Source organism: Mobula birostris, chromosome 25 (assembly GCF_030028105.1).
Source record: "Mobula birostris isolate sMobBir1 chromosome 25, sMobBir1.hap1, whole genome shotgun sequence".
Taxonomy (NCBI): Eukaryota; Metazoa; Chordata; class Chondrichthyes; order Myliobatiformes; family Myliobatidae; genus Mobula; species Mobula birostris.
The window spans coordinates 29,176,142-29,198,950 of NC_092394.1; the positions used below are offsets into that span (position 1 = coordinate 29,176,142).

The 22,809-nt window shown below is 45.4% G+C and overlaps 1 protein-coding gene across 1 annotated transcript in view; it reads left to right on the forward strand.

Annotated features, from left to right (window-relative positions):
- Positions 1-10,355: 10,355 nt before the first annotated feature.
- crcp (calcitonin gene-related peptide-receptor component protein) overlaps positions 10,356-22,809 on the forward strand; it is a 97,816-nt gene continuing 85,362 nt past the window's right edge. The window contains exon 1 of the mRNA XM_072243159.1: positions 10,356-10,400. Coding sequence (XP_072099260.1) covers positions 10,390-10,400 — 11 coding nt within the window. The 5' untranslated portion in view covers positions 10,356-10,389. The remainder of the gene's footprint in view (positions 10,401-22,809) is intronic.

Consider the following 22,809-nt stretch of genomic DNA (forward strand, 5'->3'; position numbering starts at 1 on the left):
AATACGCCTGCATGCATTCATCCTATTTACCTCTCATAATTTTGAAGACTCATCTGACATGGTACTATCACAATTACCTCAAAGATTACAAATTTGGTACTGAAACATCAAATGTCAAAGGAAGTCATTGCATTTGAGAGATTATGGAATATGGTAACTCTTTGACATTTCTAGACTGAATATTTTGGTATAGTTAGATATGACCAGACATGCTCGGTGTTCATTTTATTAGGTACACCTGTACTTCTGTTTTTAGTACAAATATCTAATGAGCAACAACCCAATGCATAAAGCAGGCAGACATGATTAAGAAGTTCATTTGTTGTTCAGACCAAACATCAGAATGGGGAAGAAATGTGATTTCAATTACTTCGACCATGGAATAATTCTTGGTGCAAATTGGGTGGTTTGAGTACCTCAGAAACTGCTTTTCTCCTGCACAACAGCCTCCTGTGTTTTTCTTTTGATTAGTTTCTGGAGTTTAAAAAACGTAACAATGGGGTCAAGGAAGTTTTAAAATGAACCCAAGACGACTACTTGTGCATCTGTTGAAGCACAGGGAGAGAAAGACATTTGAGTTTTTAAAAGAAAAGGCAGAAGATGGACAAAATTTGCAGGTTCATAAATAGTGAGTACTGGAATAAAAAGCAGAAATGGCTGGCTACACTGGAAAGATAGACGCATTTGAATCCACAGCAGATAAGTGGATGCTGTATACTGAACAAATTATATAGTATTTTAAAGCAAATGGAATAGCCAATAAAAAATGAGTGCCAACTTTGCTGAGTGCGAAAACATACAGTTTGCTTAGACATTTAACAGCTCCAATCAAACCAGTTTAAATCAGCTTTGCTGAATTTGGGAATGTAATGCAAGAGCCTTTTAAAACCAAAAACATTGTTGATTGTAGAATGCTTTAGGTTTCATAAGCGGAATCAAAAGGAAGGGGAGTCTACTTCAGTTTACATGACTGAATTGAAAAAATGGTCCGACCATTGTCAATTCAGTAATGGGCTTAATGAGGCACTGAGAGATAATTCAGTTTGTGGAACCTTACAAGAAAACATTCAAAAATGGCTACTAACTGACTCACAAGTCAGATTTAAAAGAGCAGTTGAAACTCCTGTATCAGTGGATACAGCAGCCAGAGTTGCAGCCGGGAATAAAAGTGAACATAAACAAAATTGGAATGTCTAAACAGAAACCTGCCTGGCCAAACAAATTGTGTCATTGTTGTGGCAGAGGCTCACATATGCCAGACCAATGCAGGTATAAAGGCAATACTTGCAAAAAAATGCAACAAAGTAGGAAACCTAAACAGAGCATGTACTTGCGTGGGTGAGAGTTTACCCTCATTACTGATCATCAATCATTGGCGTCCAATTTCAATCCACAGAAGGGTGTTCCACCAACAGCAGCAGGACGAATGCAGAGATGGGCTCTGTTTCTTGGAGGACACAATTATAAATTCAAATTCAAGGGGACAACTAATCATGGAAATGCTGATGGGTTGTCCTGTTTACCCTTGGAAAAGGAAATGCCTGAAAAATTTACAAAAGGACACTCCTCTTGATGTGTTTTCCCTAAAGCAAATCAAAAATCTGTTATGGCAGAGATGATCCAAAGGGAAAGCAGAAAAAAATCCCACTCTGTCTCAGTTCTACATAGCAACTCAAAATGGCTTGTGAAGAGCCTGAAACTTCAACTGTTTACTCTTTTCCATAAATGTTGCTTGGCCTGCTGAGTTCCTCCAGCACTTACTGTGTATTACATCAAATTGGCTGTAATGTGCAGTAGAAATTCCAGTTCCACCAGTTTTACCAGCGCCAGGAGGAACCTGCCCTTGGTGTGAGTCCCTTGTATGGTAATTGAGAGTTTTGTTTGCCATCCAAGCTAAGAGCTCAAGTGTTGGAGGAGCTAGATGCCAGTCATTCAGGTATGGTCAAAATGACAGCATTGACTTGAAGCTTTGACTGGTGGCCTGAGGTAGATTGAGCAGCCTGCTGTACACCGTTTCAGATGCCAATAAGTCCCGAAGATGCCAACAGAAGTGCCTCTCCATTACTGAAAATGGCCTACTTTGCCCTGGCAGAGGATTCATGGGGATTTTGCTGGACCATTCATGGGCACAAATTTCTCGGTAGCAGTGGATGCAGCTATAAAGTGGCCAGGAGTCTTCCCACTAGCCTCTACTACAGCTTTTTGCATGCTGTTGATGTGTTGAGAAGTCTCTTCTCAAGGACTAGTGTTCCAGAACACATAGTCAGTAACAATGGACCACAGCTTGTTGAGGAAAGGTTTTAGTCATTCCTGAAAATGAATGGATTAAGACATATTACTGCCCATCTACAAATGGTTTGATGGAAAGGTTTGTCCAGAGTCTGAAGAACACACTACACTGACACTGAACTAGAAGCTCGCCATTTTCCTCTTTGCATATTGCAATGCAGCACACTCCACAACCAACAATTCACCAGCTATGTTGTTCCTGGGTTGTCCCTTGCACTTAAGCTTGGATCTCCTCAAACCCAGTCTCAGGATTATGCAGGACAAACAGCTGAGACAAATTGAGGACTCCTCAGACAAGGAGGTTCAATGTTTCACTCCTAGACATGCAGTCCAGACGAGAGACTACAGAGGTGATCTAAAGTGGGAAAGATTAAAAACAGAACTGGACCACTCTCCTACACAGTGGAGATTGCATCTGATGCCATCCAGAGACAACACATCGATCAGTTGAGGAAAGCAGAGTTAATTGTGAGAGAAGAAAGGCGTGCAAAACTCACAACTCCTACAACCACCACGGAGGAGGCCCCAGAACCTGAGATTGTTTCACAGCCAGAAGCTTCACCTGCCAAGCACAGTGACTACTCCCCCACCCGCCTTTGTCAGGAAAGACGTTATCCCACATGAGTAAAAAATTCTCCACAGCAATTAAATCTTTAGGTCTGAATGGGACAATTTAAAATTTACTATACTGTGGATGTCTATACAGTAGTTTTATTATATTGGATACTGTATATACAGAATATAAGATGACTAGGGAGCAATACGTTACATATGTGAGTGGCGATGCATTCCATATTGAGCAGGAGTTTATAGTCAAGTAAGGAGGGGTATGATATATTTAATATTTAAGTAATATTGTAAATATATAGTTTGATTAAGCATTCTTTGTTTACATAATTCATTGTGGGTTCTATATAAGAAGCACGTGAATGGCATATGTCATTACACCACCACATCATATATGTGTGCCTCAGTGAAGAAGAAACCAAGTACACGAGTATCCCTGGCTCCTGTCTTTTCCTTTTGATTAGTTACTGGAGTTACAAAACATGACAACTGGCAGTTAAATATCCATCAAACCAGCCAGTGTTTTCTGACACTGAAAATACTAAGCTGGCTTTATGCCAATACAAAGTTGTCATGTGAATTTATTTCCTGAAAATATTCTAACTGGTGTTCGGCAAAATAACTCAGGGGGTGGGTGGAGTGAGATAAAGTAGAAGTTCAAGTTTAATTATCATTCAACCATATATGAATACCCAAACAGTGTTACTCCAGCACCAAGGTGCAAAACAGAGTGCCAACAGTCATATACAACACAAGGCACCTACTGTATAGCACATATAAGTTAGCAGTAAACATACAGTAACACACAAAAAAAAAGTACAAGTCCCTGAATCCATGAATGTTGCAGCTGTCTGCAGTCAAACATAATACAGCTTATCTTCTGCTGAGCGAACACTGAAGAGCAGCACCAATGCCAGCCTTTACACCGCACCACACCACATTCACCAGTGACTCCTGACCAGCTACAAACACATGACACCATTGCTTGAGGCTTACTCCTCACTGCCACCGATCCATGCAGCTCCCCACCTATCTGTCTCGCTGTTAAACTAGTGACTTCCAGCATTCCACATTAGCAATACCAATGTAAGTTTAAGCATTTGAAACTATTGGAAGTGCTCAAGACTGTAATGTCACACATTTGTTTATAGTGGAATAAATACAGTTCATGAGTATTGGGACTAACTGAAGATGGATGAATTTGGTTTGATGTTGGTGCAAGAGAAGGTGTCTGTGGTATTTAAGAAAACCAATTGGTGCTTCAGAGCTCCAAACTTTTTAAAACTTGTTCAATATTATGCCCTTCTTTCATACTTAGTCTTGTCACTACTTTAACTGCTTTACATGTTGTTACAGATAGATAATCACCGGGGTGAAATGCAAGCAAATGTCCTTGTTCATTACGATCTCAAACAAACACAAGTAGTGACACAGCCAGCTATGAGGTCTACAGTTATCATGCATGTGTTTGACTCAGGCCTCGAACTGTCAATCCCATGCTTTGTGCATGCTAACCTCAACCAAACAAAATTGTGTACAGATTTAGAAGAAGGGGCTAGCAATTATTCTTAGAGCTTTTTCTTTTGTCAATCGCTTTTTTTTGGACGAGCTTTCAACCTAGTCACAAAACAGGGAATTTTTCTACTCAGCTTCACAACTGCAGTCCCAGGCAGCACAATTGTACTGCAGAATGCCAAGCCTCAAAATTCAATGCTGTGTTTACTATTCTATTGTTACTGCCATACAGGAATATAATCTCAAACTTAGAACAGCAGATTTTCACATTGCAGCCTGTGCAAGGATCATTTATAATTAAATAATTAATTATTAACTACAAGTCTGTCTTCAATACCATAATTCCAAGCAAAACCTTCTCCAACCTGCCAGATCTGTGACTCAAAACTTCCCTCTGCAATAGGATCCTTGACTTCCTGGCCAGTAGACTATAATTAATGACAATTGACAGCAACACCTTTATCATGTTTATTCTCAACACTGGTGCCCCAGAAGGCTGCATTAGCACTCCCCTACTCAATTCCCAACAGTCATGACTGTATCACCTGACTTTATTGTTCACTCCATCTACAATTTCAAATAACGTTGAGTCAGAGAGTAGGAATGAGATAGAAAGCCTAGTGGCATGGTTTCATGACAACAGCCTTTCCTTCAATGTCAACAGAAGAGCTAGTCTAATGACTTCAGGAAAAGAAATGGTGCACATGATCCTGTTTACATTAGTGCTGAGGTTGAGAGAGTTAAATTCCTAGAAACAAATTTCACCAATAACCCGCCCTTGTCTAACCAGATAGATGCCGCAGCCAAGAGAGCTCACCAGTATTTCTTCTTCCTCAGGAGGCTAAAGAAGTCTGACATATCCTCTTTGACCTTTGCTAATCTTGATAGATGCACCAAACGAAGCTTCCTATTTGTGTGGACCACAGCTTCATACGGCAAACAATCTGCCCACAACCACAAGAAACTGCAGAGAGTATTGGACACAGCCCTGCACTTCATGGAACTCCACAGGCTCTGTCTATGTTTCTTGCTGTCTCAGTAAGTAGCTAGTATAATCAAAGATCCCACCCATTCCTGACATTCCCTCTTCTCCCCAAATAGACATGCCGCCCCTCCCCCCCCCATTGGGCAGAAGATACAAAAGCCTGAAAGCATGCACTACAGGGCTCAAGGACAGTTTCTATCCTGTCATTATGGTTCCCCAGTACTACAAGATGGATTCTTGACCTCACAATCTACCTCATTATAATCTTGCACCTTATTGTCTATCTGCACTACACTTTCTCTGTAAATCTATCACTTTATTCTGCATTTTCTTATTGTTTTCCTTTGTTCTACCTAAACATAGCTGGTATGCAAGCCAAGGTTTCACTGTACCTCAGTACATGTAAATAACAGGCTGATCTATCAGTATTATTTAGTGATTGTGACTGACGAGAACGTCATCCTAGGAGATGTTCTGTTCAGATTGGTTTGTTTACACTGTTGGACTGATGTGCCTCAAAGGTAAACATCAGAAAAGGACATTCTGGAGACAGGAACCTGACTGACCATGAACCAAGATCATCCGAGACGGGCCATCCGGGGGTTATCCTTAAGCAGAAACACTCCGGCTGAGATCTAAAGGTAAAGACTGGCTTTAACTTTATGTATCACATGAATATTGAAACATAGAGTACAGTGAAATGCTTTATTTGCATCAGTGACCAACACAGTCCAAGGATTGTGCTGGGACAGCCCGCAAATGTCGTCACGTTTCCAGTGCTAACATAGCATGCTCAGAACTCACTAATGCTACCCTAGGAAGTGGGAAGAAACCCTCCTGGTCACAGGGAGAATGAACAAATTCCTTACAGACAGTGGCGGGAATCAAAACTCAGTTGCGATTGCTGGTGCCTTAAAACATTATGCTAACCACCACGTCACCACACCATCCTTACAGGTCACCATCTTAAAAAGAGTCTAAGCCTCATAAACACCAATTTAGATTATGAGGACACTCAATCCTTGTTTATTGTCATTTAGAAAAGCATGCATTAAAAAATGATACAAAGTTCCTCCAGAGTGATATCACAAAAAAAACATTACAAACCAAAGACTAACACTGACAAGACCACATAATTATAACATATAGTTACAGCAGTGCAAAGCAATACCGTAATTTGATAAAAAACAGACCATGGGAACGGTAAAAAAAAAGTCTCAAAGTTTCGATCGACTCCCGACAGTCCCCAATAGCAGGCGGCAGAAGGGAGAAACTCTCTCTGCCATAAACCTCCAGGCAATGAACATTAACTTCTCTAACTTCCGCTAATGCCCCGCCTCCCCCTCGTACCCCATCCGTTATTTATTTATATACACACATTCTTTCTCTCTCTCTCTCCTTTTTCTCCCTCTGTCCCTCTCACTATACCCCTTGCCCATCCTTTGGGTTTTCCCTCCTCCCCCTTTTCCTTCTCCCTGGGCCTCCTGTCCCATGATCCTCTCATATCCCTTTTGCCAATCACCTGTCCAGCTCTTGGCTTCATCCCTCCCCCTCCTGTCTTCTCCTATCATTTTGGATCTCCCCCTCATCCTCCCACTTTCAAATCTCTTACTAGCTCTTCCTTCAGTTAGTCCTGACGAAGGGTCTCGGCCTGAAACGTTGACTGTACCTCTTCCTAGGGATGCTGCCAGGCCTGCTGCATTCACCAGCAACTTTGATGTGTGTTGCTTGAATTTCCAGCATCTGCAGAACTCCTCGTGTTACCAACAACTGTCGATGCATTGGAAGCACTCGACCCCAGCCGACTCTGAGTCTGTCTGAAAACTTCAAGCCTCCGACCAGCCCTTCGACACCGAGCACCGAGTACCATCTCTGCCGAGCACTTCCACCCCATCCTCGGCCGCCGAGCAACAAGCAAAGCCAAGGACTCGGGGCCTTCCCCTCCGGAGATCCTGGATCATCTCAGTAACAGTGGCTGTGAAAAAGGCATTTCAGAAGTTCCTCCAGACGTTCCTCCGTTCTGTCACATCTGTCCCCATCAAATCAGGATTGTGCACGGCACCCTACTTGATGGATTACAGATATCATTTACCAGAGTGGCCACACAGGCTGCGTCGCGCTGCCATCTTCTCCTCCTCCTTTGGAAGGGAGGTGAGGGGAATCAGGACAAATTCTGAAGTTTTCATTTGGATGCTAAGCCTGGTGCTGTAAGCACGGATATTTTTGAGCTAACAATGTAGTGGGAGACCCAAGATCATGTGGTCAAAGGTAACTTTCAGATGTGACTATCAATTCAATTAAAATAATTGAAAGCAAAAGATATTCTGCAGAGGCTGGAAATCCGAAGCAACACATACCTTAAGTGGTGGCCACATTACCTACTCAGGGAGTTTAATATCACCACTGTCTACGGCTCCCAGAAGATCTGAGGTGCACTGGAAGAACTCAACACCATCATCAGCTCTCTGCAAAACGAGCATCCAGACAGCCTCTTCGTAATTGCAGGAGACTTCAGTCACATGGACCCGCAGGACATTTTACCCAAATTCCACCAGCATGGTCACTAGGGGAACAAACAGACTGGACCATGTTTATACAAACAGATGCAGTACTTACAAAGCCATTCTTTTCCCTCATCTTGGCCTCTCTGACCACACCTCCACAATATTAATGGCAGCATATCGACCGCTGCTGAAGATGGAGAAACCAGTCAAGAGGACCATGATTGTCTCCTCAGGGCTCAACCAGAAGCTCGAGCTGAACCCAGAGGTGCACTCCCTACTAAAGGCTCAGGACCCTGCCTTCAAGTCTGGAGACAGAACAGCTCTCAAAACAGCCAGGAGAAACCTCATCTTAGGCTTCAAGAGGGCAAAGGTCACCTACGCACAAAAATTCAGGAACACGCGTCCACTAATGATCCCAGGCGTATGTGATTGAGGATCCAGGGCGTTACCGGTTGCCAGGGTAAAAGTGCATCGATTGTACCAGTGACACCTCCTTCCCCGCTACTCTCCGCAGTCTTTATACACACTTTGAGGCATGCAACACAACACCAGCCATGAGAGCTCCCTCTTTCCCAGGTGAGCAGTCACTGTCTGTAAAAGCAGACGTGAGAAGGGCTCTGCAGCGAGTCAGTCCCTGTAAGGTGGCTGGGCCGGACGATACCCCGAGCCGAGCATCCAGTGAGCGTGCACACCAGCTCGCTGACAACTTCCACACTTCACTATCCAGGCTGCTGTCGCCCCGTGATTCAAATCAGCCACCATCATCCCTACACCTTCAGAATGAAACAACGACCGCCTGGTGGCACTGAAGCTGATCGTCCTGAAGTTCTCTGAATGGCTGATAATGGCACATCTCAAAGACTCCATTCCTGCCACATTGGATGTTCACCAAAATGCTTACTGACAGAACCACTCTATTGTAGATGCCATAACATCTGTCATGCAACCGGCCCTGACACACCTAGAAATCTGGTGAACAAACTCCTACCCCTCGGTCTAAATACACCACTGTGCAACTGGGTGTTGGGCTTCCTAACCAACAGACCTCAGGTGGCCTGGACGCACAACTGCTCCTCCCTCTCGGTCACCGTCAACACGGATGCCAAGGTTGTGTGCAGAGCCCATAGCCGTGCAGTTTGCTCACACACGAGGGCACGACCAAACACCCGAGCAATCACATTGTCAAGTTTGCTGATGACACAACAGTGGTGGGGCTCATCACCAACGACAATGGGACATGCTACAGAGAGGAGGTGAAGGAGCTCCAGGCTCTCTGCCAGACAAATAACCTTTTCCTCAATATAAAAAGGACTACAGAGGTGGCTGTCTCACACCCTCACACACCTCTTTACATCAGTGGCAGAGCAATGGAAATGAGTTTCAAACTTGTGGGAGTGCACAATCTTGCACAAACGCTCATGGATCCAGAACACATCCTGCACAATCAGGAAAGCTCGCTGGCACCTCTGCTTTCTGTGGAGGCCGAAGAGAGCTGGTCTATGCACATCCACACTCACATCCTTCCACAGATACAGGCACAGTAGAGAGCATCCTAACATGTTACATCACTGCTTGGTACAGAAACTGCAATGTGGTCTACAGGAAGGCTCTACAACAGGTTGTCAAAACTGCCCAATGCATCACTGGCACCAACCCACCCACTGTCAAGGACAGATCTACAGAAAAGTACCAGAGAAGGGCCGGTATCATCAAGAAGGATCTCACCACCCACTCATGGACTGTTTGCCCCACTCCCGTCAGGGAGGAGGCTACGTAGCATCCACGCCAGGACCATCAGACTCAAAAACAGTTCCTTTCCCCAAGCAGGAAGGCTGATCAACACCTCAGCCCATTAACCCACCCCTCCCCACCCCCAACCACCTCTAATTTATCATTTCCTGTCAGATTCAACATTTACTGATAATCCTGTGCCTTGTGTCACCTTATAGACATACAATCAATCTAATTATATAAGCAATCTTATTTATCATTATTGTGTTTTTATTATTATGTTCTTTATCTATTGTGTTTTGTTTTGTACTGCTTTGGATCTGGATTAGCAATTATTTAGTTCTCTTTTACACTTGTGCACTGGAAATGATAGTAAACAATCGTGAATACTGGAGGAACACAGCAGGTCAGGCAGAATCTGTGGAGAGGAATAAACAATCGACATTTCGGGCCGAGACCCTTCAATTAAAACAATTTCTACAGGTGGCCAAAAATGATAGCTAGAGTTTTTTTTAATTGTTGAGTGGAGTTATTGAGCGTGAAGAATGTGATTGACAGCTCAGCGGTCTCACACATAAAGAATGACTGTAATGATTCTTTTGCTGCACTTTAATTCAATTTAATTTCAATTCAGGAAGAAGGTGGTAGTAACTTCCCACCCCAATGAAAATGTGAAATAGCGGAGGGGGATGCTGGAGCCCTGGATTTTACAGCCACGCTTTGCGAGTCTTTCTGCAGGGCGGAACGGATATTCAGGGAGAGGCGGCCGTGGGGGGCGTTTGTCTGCGGCGCCCGGGGATGATGGAAGTGTAAGTGAACCATCTTTCTATACTTCATTGAGGTTTTGTCGCAGCGGCAATGTTGAGTTTTTCCGTTCGTGCTGCCCTACCGTCGGGTTGAAACTGCCGCTTTCGTGCAACTGATACACTGCTGTGTACATACATCTGCTGATGCTTCTGGACACATCTTCAGTGATGTTCCTGGAATCATCGGGTGTTTCGGGTCTTTCAACATCATACAACCTCCTCCAGGTGACCCAGCCGGGGCTGGTCAGACCCCAGCTTGTGTCCAGATGGCTAGCTACTTATGACGCCATGGCTCCCCTCTTTTGAGCCACAGCCATCTTGAGGCCCTCTCTGCCGCATCGGTGGTACTGCGGATGGCTCTCCTCTCCCTCACAATGATGAAGGGATTCGGCAGGTCAGGTAGCATCTATGGAAGGGAACAAATAGTTGACGTTGCGGACTGAGACCCTTCATTTGGGCTGGAAAGGAAAAGGGCAGAAGCCAGAATAAGTGAGTTGGGGGGGGGGACAGGGACAGGGCGGTGGGAATGGGAAGGAGTATAAACTGGCGTGTGATAAGTGAAACAAGGTGAGGGAGAAGAGGGTGGGTAGGTCGAATGGCGGACTGTGAAGTAATAAACAGGGAGGAACTAGGTGCAAGAAGTAAAGGGTTGAAGAAGAAGGAGTCAGATAGAGGATAGAAGGGTGGAGTGGAAACTCTAGCAGAACAACATGAGAGAGGTCTGGAGTGGGATGAGGACTATCACTGGGTTCCAGCAAACTAACAACAGAGCAGCTGAAGGCAGTGTGGACAGGGCCAATGAACTTAACCTGTTCTTTAACAGTTTTGACTTTGTGGCCCCTGCCCATCCCCCACATGAGTCATCTGTTGTCAGCCCCCAACCAACACAAGTTCCACTCCTCACAGTCCCCCACCCTGCTCTCATGACTATACCCCTTCCCCACACAAAACCACCACAGTGGGCTTCACAGCTGAACAGGTGAGAAGACAGCTGAAACGTCTCAACCCAAGCAAGGCTGCAGGGCCGGATGGTGTCAGTACCAGGGTGCTCAAAGCCTGTGCCCCTCAGCTATGTGGAGTACTTGGCCATGTCTTCAACCTGAGCCTGAGTCTCTAGAGGGTTCCTGTGCTGTGGAAGACGTCCTGCCTCATCCCTGTGCTGAAGACGCCGCGCCCCAGCGGCCTCAATGACTACAGACCGGTGGCATTGACCTCCCACATCATGAAGACCCTGGAGAGACTTGTTCTGGAGCTGCTCCGGCCAATGGTTAGGCCACACTTAGATCCCCTCCAGTTCACCTACCAGCCCTGACTAGGAGTTAAGGATGCCATCGTCTACCTGTTGAACTGTTTCTACGCCCACCTGGACAAGCCAGCGAGCACTGTAAGGGTCATGTTTTTTGACTTCTCCAGTGTGTTCAACACCATCCGCCCTGCTCTGCTGGGAGAGAAGCTGACAGCGGTGCAGGTGGATGCTTTCCTGGTGTCGTGGATTCTTGATTACCTGACTGGCAGACCACAGTATGTGTGCTTGCAACACTGTGTGTCCGACAGAGTGATCAGCAGCACTGGGGCTCCAAAGGGGACTGCCTTGTCTCCCTTTCTCTTCACTATTTACACCTCGGACTTCAACTACTGCACAGAGTCTTGTCATCTTCAGAAGTTTTGGGATGACTCTGCCATAGTTGGATGCATCAGCAAGGGAGATGAGGCTGAATACAGGGCTACGGTAGGAAACTTTGTCACATGGTGTGAACAGAATTATCTGCAGCTTAATGTGAAAAAGACTAAGGAGCTGGTGGTAGACCTGAGGAGGGCTAAGGCACCAGTGACCCCTGTTTCCATCCAGGGGGTCAGTGTGGACATGGTGGAGGATTACAAATACCTGGGTTACGAATTGACAATAAATTGGACTGGTCAAAGAACACTGAGGCTGTCTACAAGAAGGGTCAGAGCCGTCTCTATTTCCTGAAGAGACTGAGGTCCTTTAACATCTGTCGGACGATGCTGAAGATGTTCTACGAGTCTGTGGTACCCAGTGCAATCATGTTTGCTGTTTTGTGCTGGGGCAGCAGGCTGAGGGTAGCAGACACCAACAGAAACAACAAACTCATTCGTAAGGCCAGTGATGTTGTGGGGATGGAACTGGACTCTCTGACGGTGGTGTCTGAAAAGAGAATGCTGTCCAAGTTGCATGCCATCTTGGACAATGTCTCCCATCCACTGCATAGTGTACTGGGTGGGCACAGGAGTACATTCAGCCGGAGACTCATTCCACCGAGATGCAACACAGAGCGTCATAGGAAGTCATTCCTGCCTGTGGCCATCAAACTTTACAACTCCTCCCTTGGAGGGTCAGACATTCTGAGCCAATAGGCTAGTCCTGGAGTTATTTCCTGGCATATTTTACATATTACTATTTAATTATTTATGGTTTTATTACTATTTAACTACTTATGGTGGAACTGTAACGAAAACCAATTTCCCCCAGGATCAATAAAGTATGACTATGACTGTAGTGGACCATGGAAGAAGGAGAAGGAAGAGGGGAACCAGGGTAAGGTAATGTGCAAATGAGAAGGGGTGAGGGATAGTCAGAATGGGAAATGGAAAAAGAGAAGGGGGCAGCTAAATAACTGGACAATCCTGCCTTTTGCTGCAGACAGAACAGAGTTGCTTGCAAAGCAGTCCCCCAGTCTCCATCAGGTCTCACTGGGAGCACCAGATACAATAAATGACCCCTCTGGTCCCTCTCCTCCTTCCCTTTCTGTCAGTGGTCCATTGTCCTCTCTTAATCGATTCCTTATTAGGAGCTCATTAAAGGATTGGAGTTGGAGAGCATAGTAACTTTAAATTCCTGGGTGTTATCGTATCGGAGGGTCTGTACTGGAACCAGCACATAAATGCCATTTCAAAGAAAGCAGGGCAGTGCCTCTACTTTCTTAGAAATTTGCACCTATTCAGTATGTTATCTAAAACTTCGACAAACTTCTGTAGATGCAGGGTGGAGAGTATCCTGACTGGTTTCATCGCTGCTTGGCGTAGAAACACCAGTGCCCAAGAATAGGAAAGCCTCCAAAAAGTGGTGGATACAGCTTAGTTCATCCCCACCATTGAGGACATCTACAAGGTGTACTGCCTCAAGAAAGCAGCATCCATCGTCAAGGGCCTCCTCCATCTAGGCCACTGCTGCCATCAGAATGGGGGTACAGGAGCATTACATCCCACAGTGCCAGATTCAGGAACAGTTTGTCACATGGTGTGAGCAGAATTATCTGCAGCTTAATGTGAAAAAGACTAAGGAGCTGGTGGTAGACCTGAGGAGAGCTAAGGTACCGGTGACCCCTGTTTCCATCCAGGGGGTCAGTGTGGACATGGTGGAGGATTACAAGTACTTAGGGATACGAATTGACAATAAACTGGACTGGTCAAAGAACACTGAGGCTGTCTACAAGAAGGGTCTGAGCCGTCTCTATTTCCTGAGGAGACTGAGGTCCTTTGACGTCTGCCGGACGATGCTGAGGATGTTCTACGAGTCAATGGTGGCCAGTGCTATCATGTTTGCTATTGTGTGCTGGGGCAGCAGACTGAGGGTAGCAGACACCAACAGAATCAACAAACTCATTCATAAGGCCAGTGATGTTGTGGGGATGGAACTGGACTCTCTCACGGTGGTGTCTGAAAAGAGGATGCTGTCCAAGTTGCATGCCATCTTGGACAATGTCTCCCATCCACTACATAATGGTCTGGTTGGGCACAGGAGTACATTCCGCCAGAGACTCATTCCACCGAGATGCAACACTGAGCGTCATAGGAAGTCATTCCTGCCTGTGGCCATCAAACTTTACAACTCCTCCCTTGGAGGGTCAGACATCCTGAGCCAATAGGCTGGTCCTGGACTTATTTCCTGCAAAATAATTTACATATTACTATTTAACTATTTATGGTTTTATTACTATTTATTATTGTGGTGCAACTGTAACGAAAACCAATTTTCCCCGGGATCAATGAAGCATGACTATGACTTATTAAGCTTCAGCCATCAGCCGCCTGAACCAGCGTGGATAACTTCATTCATCTCAACACTGAACTGATGACTGAGCACAACGTGTTGACTCAGTTTCAAGACTCCAACTCGTATTCTCAGTATTTATTTGTTTATTATAGTAACTATTATTATTTGTATTTTGAACTTGCATGGTTTGTCTTCTCTTGCACTTTGCTTGTGAGTTTTTATTTTGTGTAGTTTTTATGGATTTTATTGTACTTCTATGTTCTACTGAGAATGCTTCCAAGTAAATGAATCTCAGGGTAATATTTGGTGATATATATGTAATTTGATAATAAATTTACTTGAATTTTGAATTTTGTCAGCATTTCACCTATTCTACCAATCCCTTATCAGCTTCCTACTTCATACCCCCTTCCCCGACCCACCTAAACTTCCCCGTCATCTGCTGGTTTGTACGCCTTCCCACTTCCCCACCTTCTCAGTTTGGTTTCTGTCCCCTTTCCAGTCCAGATGAAAGGCCTCAGGCCAAAATGTCGGCTGTTTATTCCCCTCAGAGATGCTGCCCTTCTTGCTGAGTTCCGCCAGCGATGTGTGTGCGTTGGTTAAGAAATTCCAGCACCTACGAATCTCCTGTGTTTATGACAGAAACTCCGTGACACTTTGGTGTAAATATCCAGCCTGACAGTCCTGTTCATCCGTGAAGCCTTTTTAAATCTCTGAACGTTAAATGATGTTTGTGGGAGGTTGTTGCAGTCAGTGGCTGTTCCACAGCCACCAACCTCCAGCACAGCTCCTCAGGAGAGCTGCATCTCCATCCACACAGTGACTGTTTCTCCCTGATCCTCTCCTGCTCTGTTTGAGTCTGCTCCAACCATTCCTTCTCCACTTCCATCCATCACCAATGGAGCAACTGGAAGCTCCCTCTTTGGGATTCCTTCCCCATTTCTGCTTCCCGTTGTAATTGTTTGGCACCGCTTTAATAATGGCTAGCACCCTCTCGTTGAAGCTTCATCGTCTGGTGCTGAAGCTCCCAGAAATCTAGAAGTAATAGGTTTCGGGTCAGAGGGAGAAGGCTTTGAGAGGATTGGAGAGTGTTGTTGGAATCTGGAATACTCAGCATGAGGAGGTGGTGGCGGCAGATATTCATTTAAGATGCACCCAGACAGACACTTGATTTGCCAAGTCAAAAATAGGTCCTGGTCTTAATGCAGGTATATGGAATTAATATGTGGGTCTTGGTGCATCATTTTCACCTGAAATGTTGGCAGTTCTTTTCCCATCATGGCTGCTACTCGACCCACTGGGTTCTTACAGATTATTGTTTGTTGCCGTGGGTGTAGTGATTGGTATGTGGGCCGGGGGCCTGTTTTTTTTTACTGTGAGATTCTATGATGATGATTCTAAATCTCTAGATCTTGGAATAAGCATACAACAGAAACACAAGTTCTTTCATTTATTTACCGGCTGTTCAACATTTTTGAGGGATTGAGAGAGATGTACATGTATTCCATCAAGTGCTTGATGATAAAACTATGAGATTCAGATGCCGTTCCTAAACTCGAGTACTGAGCATTGGAACACTTTCCAAATACGATAACATGAATGTTTTCAGAAAGACCGCAAGTTGTGTGATTCAGCTGGGATAGGAGACAATAGAACAAACAAAGATTTCTCAGCTGCCAGATTTCCAGGTAAGAAACCTGACTAAAGAACAGAAGCAGTGGAAGAAAGAGGTTACGACTTGTATTTGGACAACTATTGCAGGTAAACCAGAACAGATGAAAGTTGCAGGTGAACCATGGTGCAAAGATCCTGGGAAATACAGGACATACCCAAACCAAAAGCCGTGGATGAACCAGGAGATTCGTAGTTTGCTGAGGGATAGATCTGTAGCATTTAAGACCTTTGATCCAGAATTACACAAAGAGTCCAGGTATGACCAATGGAAGGCTATTTTGACAGTGGAAAAATAATTTCACTGGCAGGGTTTGCAGGCCATTATTTCCTACAAAGCAAAACCTGACATCATGAATAGCTATGATGCTTCATTCCCAGTGGAGCTCACCACCTTTTATGCATGAGTTGAAAGAGAGAATAAAACTATACCTCTGCAAAACCCAGTAGCATCTGGTGGCCCTGTGATCCTGGAGGCCAATGTCAGAACATCTTTCAAGAGGCCCAATTGGTGTACCTGGTAGGGCTATGAAAACCTGTGCCAACCAACTGGTGGGAGTGTTCAAGGACATCTTCGGTCTGTCACTGCTGCAGTCAGAGGTTCCCACCTGCTTCAAAAGGGTGACAATCATACCAGTACCCAAGAAGAGTAGGGTGAACTGCCTCAATGAATTTGGCGCAGTGACACTCACACTTATTGTGTTGAAGTGCTTTGAGAGATTGGTCATGGTTAGAAGCAGCTCCTGCCTAAATCTGGACCCATTGCAATTTGCCTGTTGTCACAGTAACTGCAGCAGATGTAACCTCACTGGCTTTCCGCCCGAACGTGTATCACCTGGACAGTAGTATTATCTATGTCAGGCTGCTGTTTATTTACACAGCTCAGCGTTCAACAGAATCATACCCTCCGAAATCTGGGCCTACCTATGTACCTCCCTCGGAAACTGGATCTTTGACTTCCTTGCCAGCAGTCTACAGCCTGTGCAGATGGGAAATAACATCTCCTCCTCGCTGACGATAAACATTGGTGCACCTTGAGGATGTGCGTTTGGCCCACTGCACTGCTCTCTCTACACCCATGACCGTGTTGCTAGATACAGCTCAAATGCCAACTTGCTGATGACACAGCTATCATCAGAATTTCAGATGACGAGGAAGAGGCGTGCAGGATTGTGATAAATCAGTTGGTTGAGTGGTGTTGCAGCAATAACTTTGTACTCAACATCAGTAAGACCAAGGAATTGATTGTGCACTTCCCTAGGAAGGGGGAAGTCGAGGGAACACACACCAGTCCTCACTGAGGGATCAGCAGTGGAAAGGGTGAGCAGTTTCCAGTTCCTGGGTGTCACCTTCAACATACTGATGCATTTACAGAGAAGGCATGACAGTGGCTATATCTCATTAAGAGTTTGTGTGTCAGCAAACACACTCGCAGTTTTTTACAGATGAACTGTGGAGAGCATTGTAACTTTGTTGCAACACCATCTGGTATGGAGAGATCATTGCACAGGATTGGAAAAAGCTGCAGAAAGTTGTAAACTCAGTCAACTCCATCATGGGCACCCGACTCCCAAGCATTCAGGACACTTTCAAAAGGCGATGCCTCAAAATGGCAGTGTCCGTTTTTAAGTACCCCCATCACCCAGGACATGCTCTCTTCTCATTGCTACCATCGAGGAGGAGTTAGAGGAGCATGAGGCACATACCCAATGTTTCAGGAGCAGCTTCTTCCCCTCCATCAGATTTCTGAATGGACATTGAATCTACGAACACTACCTCACTTTTTCCCCTCTCTAGTTATTTAGTATATAAATAGTAATTTACATTTTTTAATTACTATGTTTTTTGAAGTATTGCTGCCAAAACAACACATTTCACAACATGCCAGTGATAGTAAACTTGATTTTGAATGGGTTAGGTGTCTTGCAAGCATATTGCAACCCACCTGGAAATAAAACTGTTGACTAGAACTATTTCTTCACACATAGCCTGAAGAGGGGTGAATCTCTTTAACAGATATTACCAGCTTTGAAGGACAGAGGTCAGATGCGTTGTGGAATCTAGCCTGCAGGAATGGCTTCTCTGTGGGAAACAGGTCTCTGGAAAACTGCATAGAAATTGCATAGAGTTGTGGAGCTATTCAACAGCCCAACAAATAGACAAAAGAAAGGAAAAATATACTTATTGAATTCTAAATATTGCAGATATTGTTCATGGCAATATAAGCACTGAGAAAGAAATTATAGAAGTATTTTCAATGAGGATTGAAACTCTATGAGCAGTGGACAATGATGAGAAGCTTAAATAGACAATGGTATGGAGGAAATTAAAAGTCTAAGGGTACAGGCAAGAATGAATGTGCACTGACAGAGATTACATTGAATTGAGGGTACCAGTTGAATATAATGTACCTGGAGTCCATTCTGTGGAAGGAAAGCCCTTTGGTTGTGTCCACATTAAGATGTTGGCGAAAGGGAACCCAGTTACATTTCAGCTTGACGGGGTGGGAGGAGGGACAAAATAATGCTGTGAGCAACGGCTCTGTGTTGCTCCATTGTTTGGTATAAAACCTTCCCAGATTCCTTGTAAAGTAAGTACATAAGATACTGTAATAGCCCTTTCTCAATTTATTTATTAACTTGGTCTGTTAGATTAATTATTAGCTACCCTGTTGTATGTTAGAAGATTGAGAAAGAGACCTTTTTCCTGTAAACAATATGTGGGTAGTAACTTGATTTTTGAAAACCCTCTACTCTGCTTTCTCTTTTGACTATATTTATGGTCCCTCAAACTATATTTCTGTTGCTATAAAGAAGCTATACTTTTATTCCATCAACCTACTATATGAACCTCTTTCCCCAAGCAGATTGATCTTCCTCGCTGCCGTCTCAAGTAAAATTGCCTTTTGGCTGTCTTTGCATACTTCCCATTAATCCATATCATGTCGTACCCTTTTTTCCTCTGTCAGTGGCTATTTTGCCAATGTTTCGAGATATCACTCTGTCTCTGGAAATGCAAGTTGTTAAAATAATCTGGGTCTAAGTGCATTAATGTTCATCTAGTGTACAGCAAAGCATAATAGACATTAGCAAAGCATACATCAGACTACTGTTTATTGATTACAGCTCGGCATTCAGTGCTATCATCTCCTCAGTATTGAGTAACACACACAAAATGCTGGAGGAACTCAGCAAGTCAGGAAGCAGCCGTAGATGGGAATAAACACTCAATCTTTCTGGCCGAGACCCTTCATCAAGACAGGAAAGAAAGTGTGGGGGCGGGGGAAGCCAAATAATCACCAAGTGTCTAAACCTGGGCCTTTGTGACTTTCTCTGCAACTAGAACTTCAACTTCCTCATTAGGATACCATAGCTAGTATAGATTGGTGATAAAATCTCCTCACTTACTGGCTCTCAAGGAACTGTACGAGATCATCAGCACCCTGGAGACTGCGTACCCGGAGGCTGCCTTCAGCGTTGCTGGTGACTTTAATAGAACGTTGCTGACTAAAGTCTCTCTGAAGATTTGTCAACACATCCAGGTGAGCACATGGGGAGATAACATACTCAACCACTGCTACTCTCCCTTCCGCAATGCTTATAAAGCGCTCCTTCGCCCGCCGCTTGGAAAATCGGATCATTCCTCCATCTTGCTAATACCGAGGTACAGACAAAAGCTGAAACAAAAGGTGCCCATTGTTAAAACCATCCACTGTTGGTCCAACCAATCAGCCTTCATGCTACAGGACTGCTTTGATTACGTCAGCTGGAATGTCTTCCATGATGAGGATGTCTCCAAGTTCACGGAAGGGGTCACGAGTTTCATCCGGAAGTGTATTGAGGATGTTGTCCCCTAGAAATTGGTCAGGGTCCATCCAAATCAGAAACCCTGGATCAACAGTTCCGTGCGAGCAGCACTTACTGTGCTACATAGAGCTAATGTCGCTGGTGACCATAGGAACTCGAGAAATGCAGCTACAGTCTGCGCAAAGTCATCAAGGCAATGAAACAACAAGATCCAGTCACAACTCTCCACCAACAACACACGCAGCTTATGGCAAGGTCTGCACACTGTCGCAGACTTCAAAGTCAAATGCAGTGGAGTTTCCAACATCGCTGCCTCTCTCCCAGATGAGCTAAATATTCTTTATGCTTGATTCGATACTGCCAACACTGAGCCCCTGAAGAGAGCCTCCGAGGAGGCCTGCAACTTAGTCATCCCTTCAGCTGAAGTACGCAGATGTTTCCAACGAGTGGACAGTCGCAAGGCTGTGGGACCAGACGGCATCCCAGGGCAGGTACTCAAAGTGTGTGTGCCACAACTGATAGGTGTGTTTACAGACATTTTTATCTCTCCCGCTGTTGATGTCAACCTAGGGAATCTTGTTTATCGCCTCCTCGTTATAGATGACGGTCGGTTGACCATGGATGACCCACCAGTAGTAGCCGAAGTCACTGAAGCTGTCAGCCAGCTATCCAGTGGCAAAGCCCCGGGGGCAGACGCCATACCTGCAGAGATCTACAAAGCCGGTGGTCCTGTACTTATAGAGAAGCTCACCAAGTTGTTCCGGTCTTTTTGGAAGCAAGGATCCATTCCTCAGGAACTTAAAGATGCATCCGTCGTACACCTCTACAACAGAAAGGGCAATCAACAAGTATGTGACAACCACCGAGGAATCTCGCTGCTCTCCATCACAGGAAAAACCCTTGCATGAGTCCTGCTAAATCGTTTGGTCACTCATCTGCTGCCAGAGTCAGAGTGTGGCTTTCACAAAGGCCGTGGGACTATTGACATGATTTTTGCGGCGCGCCAACTTCAGAAGTGTCAGGAGCAGAATCGCGAACTCGACACAACTTTTGTTGTCCTCACGAAAGCCTTCGACACTGTCTGCCGGCAAGGCCTGTGGAGGAACATGTCAAAGTTAGGCTGTCCCGCTAAATTCATTCGGATAGTACGCCAGTTCCATGATGGCAAGATGGGCAGAGTGCTGGACGGCAGAGAGTCCTCTGAGGCGTTCCCAGTCACCAATGGTGTCAAACAGGGTTGTGTGCTCACACCCACGCTGTTCAGCATGGTGTTTACTGCCATGCTGAATGATGCCTTCCAGGACAGTGATGTTGGAATCAGCCTCAAGTACAGAATGGATGGGAAGCTCTTCAACCTGAGGAGACTTCAAGCTGTTACCAAAGGGAAGGAGACTGTTCTGAGAGACTTCCTCTTTGCCGATGACTGCGCCCTGTATGCTGGCTCGGAGCCAGAGATGCAAGTCAATATGGAAAAATTCTCCATGGCTTGTGACAACTTTGGACTCACCACCAACATCAAAAAGACTGAAGTCATGCACCAGCCTGCCCCTCATGCACCGTACACAGAACCCAAAATCACAGCCAGAGGACAGAAACCACAGGCTGTGGACCAGTTCACTGACCTTGGCAGCACTCTCCCGAGCAGTGACTATTACAGAAGTTAACTGCAGAATAGCAAAGGCAAGTTCTGCTTTCGGTAGACTGTACTCCACTGTATGGGAATGCCAAGGATAGAACCGTGGTACTCACTACCCTCCTGTATGCCTGTGAAACGTGGACTGTGTATCGAAGGCATGCAAGACAGCTCAACCATTTCCATATGCCTTGTCTTCGCAGAATATTAGGCATGAGATGGCAGGACAAAGTACCAGACACAAAAGCTCTCTCTGGAGCAAGTCTGCCATCAGTCCACACACTGCCGATGAGAGCACAGACCCGGTGGGCAGGTCATGTCATCCGCATGCCGGATGAGCGCAAACCCAAGCAGCTCTTTTTTGGGGAACTCTCTGTTGGAAGACGCTCGCATGGAGGACAGAAGAAACTTTACAAAGACACACTAAAGGCCTCCCTGAAGTCATTTGACATGGACACGGCCTCTTGGGAAACGCTGGCACAAAACCGCCCTACCTGGCGCAGCCTCACCCACAAGGGCTGTCAAGCTTACGAAGCAAGGTGCATTGCTGAAGCACAACATAAGTGTGAGCCGCGCAAGTCCAGAGCCACCAGCGCAACAACTGCAGTGCCTACATGTGTCTGCCCAACATGTGCCAGGACATTCCGTGCTCGAATTGTCCTGACCAGTCATCTTCCGACACACTGCATCCAGTCTCAAAGTGACTCATGGTGTCGAGGTCTTCATCGACGACGATGGACGAACCACCTTACACTTTATCTCTTCCCCCTCCCGGTGTAGAGTGCTCTGCTGCTTCAAAATATCCACCATTGTTCCTGTACCTAAAAAGACTAAGGTAACATGTCTGAACGACTGGCGTCCTGTTGCACTCCCCTCAATAATAAGCAAGTGCTTTGAGAGGCTGTTCAAGGACTAAATCTGCAGCATGCTGCCACCCAAATTGCGCCCCCTACAATTCACTTACTGACACAACCGATTGACAGATGACGCAGTAGCCACAGCTCTACACACCGTCCTTGCACACTTGGAGAAGAGGGATGCTTATGTGAGAATGCTGTTCTTCGACTTCAGTTCAGTATTCAACATCATAATTCCCTCCAGGCTCAACAAGAAGCTCAGAGACCTCAGCCTTCATCCTACCTTGTGTAGCTGGATCCTGGACTTTCTGTCAGATCGCTGGCACGTGGTAAGAGTGGGCTCCCTCACCTCTGTCCCACTGACCCTTAACACAGGTGCCCCTCAAGGCTGTGTACTAGGCCCCCTCCTTTACTCTCTGTATACCCATGA